At 43.3% G+C, this 11,036-nt stretch overlaps 1 protein-coding gene across 1 annotated transcript in view; it reads right to left on the reverse strand.

The window, feature by feature from the left end:
• The window catches only part of zgc:92360 (uncharacterized protein LOC436988 homolog), a 34,450-nt gene extending 23,629 nt beyond the window's left edge, over window positions 1-10,821 (reverse strand). The window contains 4 exon segments of the mRNA XM_052527964.1: window positions 2,449-2,491; window positions 2,494-2,539; window positions 3,078-3,211; window positions 10,455-10,821. Of these exon segments, the coding sequence (XP_052383924.1) occupies window positions 2,449-2,491; window positions 2,494-2,539; window positions 3,078-3,211; window positions 10,455-10,542 (311 nt within the window). The 5' untranslated portion in view covers window positions 10,543-10,821.
• Between the last annotated feature and the right edge of the window lie 215 nt (window positions 10,822-11,036).

The following is an 11,036-nucleotide window of genomic DNA, read 5'->3' on the forward strand; positions in this document are numbered from 1 at the left end:
CTGATGACTGCTGGGAAGCCCAGAGAGCTGATGAAAGGATTTGCGTTGCTGATTACGAGACGAAGACGAGACGACGGACGAGACAAGCCATCGGTCCCAGCGTGAGATAAACACTTGACAGTCAACAACACACGACACGCATTCAAACAAAACCATCACACACACAAAACATCAGGTATCTCTGACACTCAACATAACATAAGGATTCAAGATAGTTCCAAGATTACCTGCCACATAACAGCAGAGAATGTTTTTTGTCTAAAACCTGGTGAAAGGGGCCAAGACACAAACCACACTGACACCTGAGACTGTTATCTCACTATTTCAGTCACGCTGGTATGAATGAGTCGGGAGACAGGCGCAGGAACGCACAGGCGCAGGAACGCACAGGCGCAGGAACGCACAGGCGCAGGAACGCACAGGCGCAGGAATGCACAGGCGCAGGAATGCACAGGCGCAGGAATGCACAGGCGCAGGAATGCACAGGCGCAGGAACGCACAGGCGCAGGAACGCACAGGCGCAGGAACGATTCAGACACCGTTGCCCGAGAGCACACAAAAACTATACACACTCGGCCGAGACATCAGTGCCACAGGTAACCTCCACAAGCTGTGAACGATCTGAGAGACAAGGCAAAAAGGGCCTTCTATTCCATCAAAAGGAAAATAAACTTCGACATACCAATTATGATCTAGCTAAAAATACTTGAATCAGTAATATTGCCTTTCATGGTTGTGAGGTCTGGGGTCCGCTCAGCAACCAAGAATTCACCAAATGGGACAAACACCAAATTGAGACTCTGCATGCAAAGTTCTGCAAAAACATCCTCTGTGTACAACGTAAAACACCAAATAATGCCTGCAGAGCAGAATTAGAATGATACCCGCTAATTATCAAAATCCAGAAAAGAGCTGTTAAATTCTACAACAACCTAAAAGGAAGTGATTCCCAAACCTTCCATAACAAAGCCATCACCTACAGAGAGATGAACCTAGAGAAGAGTCCCCTAAGCAAGCTGGTCCTGGGGCTCTGTTCACAAACACAAACACACAGAGCCCCAGGACAACAGCACAATTAGACCCAAGGAAATCATGAGAAAACAAAAAGATAATTACTTGATACATTGGAAAGAATTAACAAAAAAACAGTGTAAACTAGAATGCTATTTGGCCCTAAACAGAAAGTACACAGTGGCAGAATACCTGACCACTGTGACTGACCCAATATTAAGGAAAGCCTTGACTATGTACAGACTCAGTGAGCATTGCCTTGCTATTGAGAAAGGCCGCCGTAGACAGACATGGCTCTCAAGAGAAGACAGGCTATGTGCTCACTGCCCATAAAATGAGGTGGAAACTGAGCTGCACTTCCTAACCTCCTGCCCAATGTATGACCATATTAGAGAGACATATTTCCCTCAGATTACACAGACCAATTTTGATAAACTCCCACATCTACTGGGTGAAATTCCACAGTATTCCATCACAGCAGCAAGATGTGTGACCTGTTGCCACAAGAAAAGGGCAACCAGTGAAGAACAAACACCATTGTAAATACAACCCATATTTATGTTTATTTATTTTCCAACACTGTATATAGACATAATATTACATTTCAAATGTCGTTATTATTTTGGAACTTGTGTGAGTGTAATGTTTACTGTTCATTTTTATTGTTTATTTCACTTTTGTTTATTATCTACCTTATATAAACATTTGTTTCCCATGCCAATAAAGCCCTTAAATTGAATATATAGAGAGAGAGAGAGAGAGAGAGAGAGAGAGAGAGAGAGAGAGAGAGAGAGAGAGAGAGAGAGAGAGAGAGAGAGAGAGAGAGAGAGAGAGAGAGAGAGAGAGAGAAAGCAAGGAAATAATGAACAAGGAAACATATCCTATAACTAGTCTAAAACACATGACTGAAAGTCAATGATTCGTCCTCCTCATTAAACATCACAGGAAATCAACCTCTGATCTTATTATGGAACGTATTACAATGTGCACTTCATCCTAATGTCTTTCTGAGGGATTGATCATGATAGAGAATAGACAGTGTGTGTGTGTGTGTGTGTGTGTGTGTGTGTGTGTGTGTGTGTGTGTGTGTGTGTGTGTGTGTGTGTGTGTGTGTGTGTGCGTGTGCGTGTGTGTGTGTTCACGCGTGCAGTGTGCGCGTGTGTGTGTGTGTGTGTGTGTGCGTGTGTGTGTTCCTTTCAGTATCCTGCCCTAGCCAGCGCCTCTTTGCCATGAGTCCCCAAAATATCCCCTCATCACAATGTCATTATTACAATGGTCCCGTTGCCATGGTCACCACACACACACACACACACACACACACACACACACACACACACACACACACACACACACACACACACACACACACACACACACACACACACACACACACACACACACACACACACACACACACACACACACACACACACTTACTGGCAGTCTTTGTGGGTAGGTTTGTAGTAGTAGACAGGAACAAAGCCTCATATTTCTGCTTCATCAATTCGTTCCCATTCTCCGCCATGAACTGTAACACACACCCACCAACACACACAGAGAAAGAGAGAAGTTGAGAGAGACACAACAGACGGGCGGATGAGTCATGATTGCATGTGTCATACCACGTATGAACCACTAAACACAGACAATTCCTTCCAGTGATTGTTTTGAATGTGAAATATGCAGCACAACCATTCATTTCCTACATGTCCTATTCTTCAGGATGGACGGGACAAACGCCTGTTTCATTTCATATTCATATCAGGTTCATCACGGAGTTATGACTCAGTCATAAATGACTATGTACAGTCATGGATTCGGACCTGGGTTCAAAACTATTTCAAATCTTTCAAGTACTTTGAGCGTCAGCTCTAGCCTGCCTGGAGTGACAGATGGGCGGGGTTTGCCATTTTGGGACGACTCTGTCGGTCTGTCAAGCCAGGCAAGCTCAATCAAGCACAGATTTGAAATGATTTAAAAATAGCAATGAACCCAGAGCCGACTGGATTTGAAGAAATTTACGTTAGCGAATATTGCGATTTGGGTCATTTTGGTGAGCAGCTCACCTTCACTTCCTGGTCTTCCCAGCGGGAGAGGCTGAGGGATTTGACCTTCATTCCGATGTCGGGAATATTCCTGTGGATCCCGGAACATTGAACACAGATGAACACTCCTAAGGAACAGGAGCCCCAACTAGGATCTGATGGAGGAAAGGGGGGAGAGAGAGAGAGGAAGAACAGAGAACAGAGAGAGGTATGTGGTTTCATTGGGAGTTTGTGGTACTAGATCAAATGGAATACCTTTAGAAAAACCGACATTTCACATGGAAAAAACTTGGAATGCTTTGACCTTTGTCCTCTTGAGCAAGAAGCAGATTCTCTGTAAAGAGCCAATGATAAGGTGTATAGGACATACAACAACATACCACACTACAACTCAGTACAAAGGGCTGGACCACATACCTTCAGATGCAGATATGAAGGCAGTCAGGGAAGAGAAACCTTCCTTTTGATTTAACATTTGTACTGAATGTCTCCCATCTCCCTCCATTGGCTCATACCTGCGTTTACTTTAGCTTGACCACACCCATCTTATCTACGTGACACAGCCTGGTGCAGGGCCAGCTACCAACCCACTGAGTGTGTGTGTGTGTGTGTCTTTAACCTACTACACCGTTGTATCCCCTATGACAAAGTCAGCGTAGGCCACAGAAACCCTGCGTTGGTCTACATTGCGGTAGATCTATAGGTCTGTTCTGTTGGAAGTGACCCGGTAGCCGACAGTAGTGTTAACCTACAGAATGTCTTACTGTTGTTCCCTTTCATATCCTACTTTCTTTCATTTTGATAATCACATGACGATGTCTGCAGCGCTGAGTAGGCCTCATTTCAGACTGCGGGGGAATCAAATTCAAAAAAGATTTGAATGCTACTTCTAAATGCATGTTATTGCCCCGTGTATTGGGACCTTTGGGTACTAAACTGGCCTATTCCCCATACATAAATTACATTTTATGAGTGACTGTGACTGGCAGATGCCAATGTGTGTAGTCAGTGCATGTCTTGTCCAGGGACTACTACTAGCACCCCAGCATTCTTCTGCCCTCATGCCATCAGACTGCCAAATAGCTAACACAATGACAAAGTTGTCAGCGTCGCTCCAACACACACCACAGAAACCCTGTCGTTGGTCTACACACACTGTCGCTCCAACACACACACCTCACAGAGTAGATCTATAGGTCTGTTCTGAGCCCTGAGCCCTAAGTGACCCACACCTCACAGAGCCCTAGCACTACAGTAGTGTTAACACTACAGTCTTACTGTTGATCCCTTTCATATCCTACTTTCTTTCATTCTGATAATCACATGATGATGTCTGCAGCGCTGAGTAGGCCTCATTTCAGACACTGTCGGGGGAATCAAATTCAAAAAGATTTGAATGCTACTCACAGAGCCCTCTCTAAATGCATGTTATTGCCCTGTCACAGAGCCCTATTGGGACCTTGGAGCCCTACACACTAAACTGTCCTATTCACAGAGCCCTACACACTACATAAACACACCCTCACAGAGCATTTTAACACACACACACCTGAGCCCTGACTACACACACTGTCGCTCCAACACACACACCTCACAGAGTGACTTGGCAGATGCCAATATTAAACACACACACCTAGAGCCCTAGTCACACACTGTGCAACACACACACCTGAGCCCTACACACTACACACACTTGTCCAGGGACTACTGCAGTCCAACACACACACACTCCAGAGCCCAACACACTCACACACTGTCCCAGCATTCTTCTGCCCTCATGCCATCAGACTGCCAACACACACACCTAGAGCTAACACAGTGGCTAACACAGACTATCTATGTTGTCCTTTGTTCTTATTTTTGTACTCACAGAGCCCTCACACTACACACACTGTCCTCCACAGAGCCCTACACACTACACACACTGTCGCTCCAACACACACTGTCACACACTGTCTCCAACACACACACCTCACAGAGCCCTACACACTACACACACTGTCACTCCAACACACACACCTCACAGAGCCCTCACCTACACACACTGTCGCTCCAACACACACACCTCACAGAGCCCTCCAACACACACCACTCACAGAGCCCTACACACTACACACACTGTCGCTCCAACACACACACCTCACAGAGCCCTACACACTACACACACTGTCGCTCCAACACACACACCTCACAGAGCCCTACACACTACACACACTGTCGCTCCAACACACACACCTCACAGAGCCCTACACACTACACACACTGTCGCTCCAACACACACACCTCACAGAGCCCTGTCGCTCCAACACACACACCTCACAGAGCCCTACACACTACACACACTACACCCTACACTGTCGCTCCAACACACACACCTCACAGAGCCCTACACACTACACACACTGTCGCTCCAACACACACACAGAGCCCTCACAGAGCCACTGTCAACACACACACCTCACAGAGCCCTAACACACACACCTCACAGAGCCCTGTCACTCCAACACACACACCTCACAGAGCCCTACACACTACACACACTGTCGCTCCAACACACACACCTCACAGAGCCCTACACACTACACACACTGTCGCTCCAACACACACACCTCACAGAGCCCTACACACTACACACACTGTCACTCCAACACACACACCTCACAGAGCCCTACACACTACACACACTGTCACTCCAACACACACACCTCACAGAGCCCTACACACTACACACACTGTCCAACACACACACCTCACAGAGCCACACACAACACACACCTCACAGAGCCCTACATACTACACACACTGTCGCTCCAACACACACACAACCTTTACACTACACACACAAGGACATGTCACTGACAGATCACAGAGCAACACACACACACCTGAGCCCTGCAAGCCAGAACACACACACCTTTCTATGTATGAGGATGACTCAACACTATTGACGTCAGCTACTACAGAGAGTGAAATCACTGCAACACTTAATGAAGAGCTGCTGTTAGTTTCAGAATGGGTGGCAAGGAATAAGTCAGTCCTAAATATTTTAAAAACTAAAAGCATTGTATGTGGGACAAATTATTCACTAACACAATAAACCTCAACTAAATCATGTAATAAATTAAGTGGAAAGTTGAGGTGACTAAACTGCTTGGAGTAACACTGGGTTGTAAACTGTAATGGTCAAAACATGTTGATACAACAGTAGCTAAGATGGGGAGAAGTCTATCTATAATAAAGCGCTGCTCTGCCTTAACAACACTATCAACAAGGCAGGTCCTACAGACTCTAGTTTTGTCGCACCTTGACTACAGTTAAGTAGTGTTGTCAAATTTCAATTGGCTCAGAACAGGGCAGCACGGCTGGCCCTTGGATGTACACAGAGCAGAGGTCAACCGACTTATGATTTTTCAACGCCCATACCTATTATTGGAGGACCCAAAAAAAGACGATACCGATTAATCGGTCGATTTATATATATATATGTTTGTAATAATGACAATTACAACAATACTGAATGAACCCTTTTATTTTAACTTAATATAATACATCAATACAATCAATTTAGTCTCAAATAAGTCATGAAACATGTTCAGTTCGGTTTAAATGATGCAAAAACAAAGTGTTGGAGAAAAAGTAAAAGTGCAATATGTGCCATGTAAAAAGCTAACGTTTAAGTTCCTTGCTCAGAACATGAGAACATATGAAAGCTGGTGGTTCCTTTTAACATGAGTCTTCAATATTCCCAGGTAAGAAGTTTTAGGTTGTAGTTATTTTAGGAATTATAGGACTATTTCTCTCTATACCATTTGTATTTCATATACCTTTGACTATTGGATGTTCTTATAGGCACTATATATAGTATTGCCAGACTAATCTCAGGAGTTGATATGCTTGAAGTCATAAACAGCTCAATGCTTGAAGCATTGCGAAGAGCTGCTGGCAAAACACACGAAAGTGCTGTTTGAATGAATGCTTAAGAGCCTGCTGCTGCCTACCACCGCTCAGTCAGAATGCTCTATCAAATCATAGACTTAATTATAATATAATAACACACAGAAATACGAGCCTTAGGTCATTAGTATGGTAAAATCCGTAAACTATCATTTCGAAAACAAAATGTTTATTCTTTCAGTGAAATACGGAACCGTTCCGTATTTTATCTAACGGGTGGCATCCTTAAGTCTAAATATTGCTGTTACATTGTACAACCTTCAATGTTATGTCATAATTATGTACAATTCTGGCAAATTAATTACGGTCTTCGTTAGGAATAAATGGTCTTCACACAGTTCGCAATGAGCCAGGCGGCCCAAACTGCTGCATAAACCCTGACTCTGCTTGCACAGAACGCAAGAGAAGTGACACAATTTCCCTAATTATAAGAAATTAATGTTAGCAGGAAATATTAACTAAACATGCAGGTTTAAAAATATATACTTGTGTATTGATTTTAAAGAAAGGCATTGATGTTTATGGTTGGGTACATTGGTGCAACGGCAGTGTTAAATCATCACCCGTCTGGCGAAGTCGGCTGTGATTCAATGATAAATTAACAGGCACCGCATCGATTATATGCAACGCAGGACACGCTAGATAAACTAGTAATATCATCAACCATGTGTAGTTAACTAGTGATGATGTGAAGATTTATTGTTTCGTATAAGATAAGTTTGATGCTAGCTAGCACCTTACCTTGGCTCCTTGCTGCACTCCCATAACAGATTACCAATTGTTATGAAAACATTTAAATCGGCCCTAATTAATCGGCCATTCCGATGAATCGGTCGACCTCTAACACAGAGAGCTAATATTAATAATATGCATGTCAATCTCTCCTGGCTGAAAGTGGAGGAGAGATGGACTTCATCACTACTTGTATTTATGAGAGGTATTGACAAGCTGAATGTACCGAGCTGTCTGTCTAAACTACTGGCACACAGCTCGGACACCCATGCATACCCCACAAGACGTGCCACCAGAGGTCTCTTCACAGTCCCAATGTCCAGAACAGACTATGGGAGGCACACAGTACTACATAGAGCCATGACTACATGGAACTCTATTCCACATCAGGTAACTGATGCGAGCAGTAAAATGTGATTTTAAAAAACAGATGAAAAAGAATTCACCTTATGGAACAGCGACTGTGAAGCAACACACACACACACACACACACACACACACACACACATACACATACACATACACATACACACACACATACACACACAGACACAGACACACACACACACACACACACACACACACACACACACACACACACACACACACACACACACACACACACACACGATAACATACGCACTATACATACACATTGATTCAGTAATGTAGATATGTGGTCGTGGTGGAGTAGGGGCCTGAGGGCACACAGTGTGTTGTGAAATCTGTGAATATATTGTAATGTTTTTAAAATGGCATAAACTGCCTTCATTTTTCTGGACCCCAGGAAGAGTAGCTGCTGCTTGGTCAGCAGCTAATGGGGATCCACAATAAATACAAATACACTCCCTCCATCATTTACTCACACAAACATAACTTATACACACATTTATAAACTACACACACCCACTCGGATACAATCATTACATACGCTGCTGCTACTCTGTTAATCATACATCCTGATGCCTAGTCACCTTAAACCTATACATATCTATCTCTATAGATCCAGTATCCCTGTACATTATTTTATGGTACTGACCCTGTATATAGTATGTTTACCCCTATACATATCTACCTCTATATATCCAGTGTCCCTGTACATTATAATATGGTACTGACCCTGTATATAGTATGTTTACCCCTATACATATCTACCTCTATAGATCCAGTATCCCTGTACATTATAATATGGTACTGACCCTGTATATAGTATGTTTACCCCTATACATATCTATCTCTATAGATCCAGTATCCCTGTACATTATTTTATGGTACTGACCCTGTATATAGTATGTTTACCCCTATACATATCTACCTCTATAGATCCAGTATCCCTGTACATTATAATATGGTACTGACCCTGTATATATCTAGTATCCAGTATCCCTGTTTATAATATTATTTTATGTACTGACCCTATACATATATCTATCTCTATAGATCCAGTATCCCTGTACATTATTTTATGGTACTGACCCTGTATATAGTATGTTTACCCCTATACATATCTACCTCTATAGATCCAGTATCCCTGTACATTATAATATGGTACTGACCCTGTATATAGTATGTTTACCCCTATACATATCTACCTCATAGATCCAGTGTCCCTGTACATTATAATATGGTACTGACCCTGTATATAGTATGTTTACCCCTATACATATCTACCTCTATAGATCCAGTATCCCTGTACATTATAATATGGTACTGACCCTGTATATAGTATGTTTACCCCTATACATAGCTACCTCTATAGATCCAGTATCCCTGTACATTATAATATGGTACTGACCCTGTATATAGTATGTTTACCCCTATACATATCTACCTCTATAGATCCAGTATCCCTGTACATTATAATATGGTACTGACCATAGATCCAGTATCCCTGTACATAATAATATGGTACTGACCCTGTATATAGTATGTTTACCCCTATACATATCTACCTCTATAGATCCAGTATCCCTGTACATTATAATATGGTACTGACCCTGTATATAGTATGTTTACCCCTATGTACTGACTCTGGATATAGCATTCTTACCGCTATAGTATCTATACATACATATCTTGCCTCCCTGCCTTTGACAAAGTGGGCACTGCTTATCACAGATAGGCATCAGCGATCACCTAAAAAGCCCATAATTATGCCATTGGTTGGAATATGTCATTGTTTTGGGGCAGAATTAAGTGAGGTCTTATGTGTTGTTGGAGGTGGGTCTTGGTCAGTTTAGCTCAGAAAAACCACCCTCGCTAATCGCCATGCATAGGCGGCTGCCTAATGAGCGGGCCGGTGTTGTGCCGAAAATCTCCCCCCTTCTCGTTCTTCATTGCTGCGTCTTGCTAGTTGAGAAGTACAGAATAATACGAAATGCTCTGAGACCACGTTGCAGACTGAAGCCCACATAAATACATACTTTTGGAAACAACGTCCTTACATTTCTGAACCAACGTCTCGTGTAAGGCCAGATTCTGGTTCACCGTTAGGTTACAAATGAAAAGTCGATTTAAAATGCAACGAGGCCTATTCTGCTCCTAACATTCCCAGAGCAACTCAAATAGACCTAAAATAGGCTGAAGGTATTTTTCTACCTATACATGTCAGGACCTGTTGCATGCCAACTCCCACCCTCTCTCATCTAGAACGTCTAGGCTAGAAGGTTCTTTGCAGCAAAGTTATAACATCAGCATCACATTTCAACTTACCAGGCGCACCACAGTCTGCGCACGCGTCGTTCCCCGGCTTTTGAATGATCTCTTTCAAGAGACGAGAAACTCTCTCGTTCCCAGGCATTTCCAATCCTTTAAACACTTTAGACACGAGAGGATGAGGTATGCCAGGCTCAACTGAAAGAAGAAGAAAAAATAAACTTCCACTCAAATCGATTCTTCCGTTCGGTCCATTCAGTGAAACACTTGCATGGTTCTCACCGCTCAACCTGAGTTTTGTGTGAACTCCCTGTCCTTGATTAAAAAAGGATTTGTCACAACTTGTTGTTGGTTGAGCCTCTCTCTCCGACACCTTTCAGGGAGGGTGTGTGTGAGGGGAGGGAGCCAGACCTACACTCGGAAGTGAACTGCTGATTTTGTTCAGACTTGCTGTTCCGCATAATTGTAGGGTGCTCAATCAGATAACAAAATGACTGTTCTCTAAAGGCTGTAGTACCATATTCCACCGCTAGATGGTAGCAGTCCACCAGCAAGGAGAAGTCAGCGCGTACCTCAGTAGCGCTCCAAGGAAACCAACTAATGTTGAGTGTGTGTGGAAGTGTTGCCCTTTTCAGTCGC

Source organism: Oncorhynchus keta, chromosome 10 (assembly GCF_023373465.1).
Source record: "Oncorhynchus keta strain PuntledgeMale-10-30-2019 chromosome 10, Oket_V2, whole genome shotgun sequence".
Taxonomy (NCBI): domain Eukaryota; kingdom Metazoa; phylum Chordata; class Actinopteri; order Salmoniformes; family Salmonidae; genus Oncorhynchus; species Oncorhynchus keta.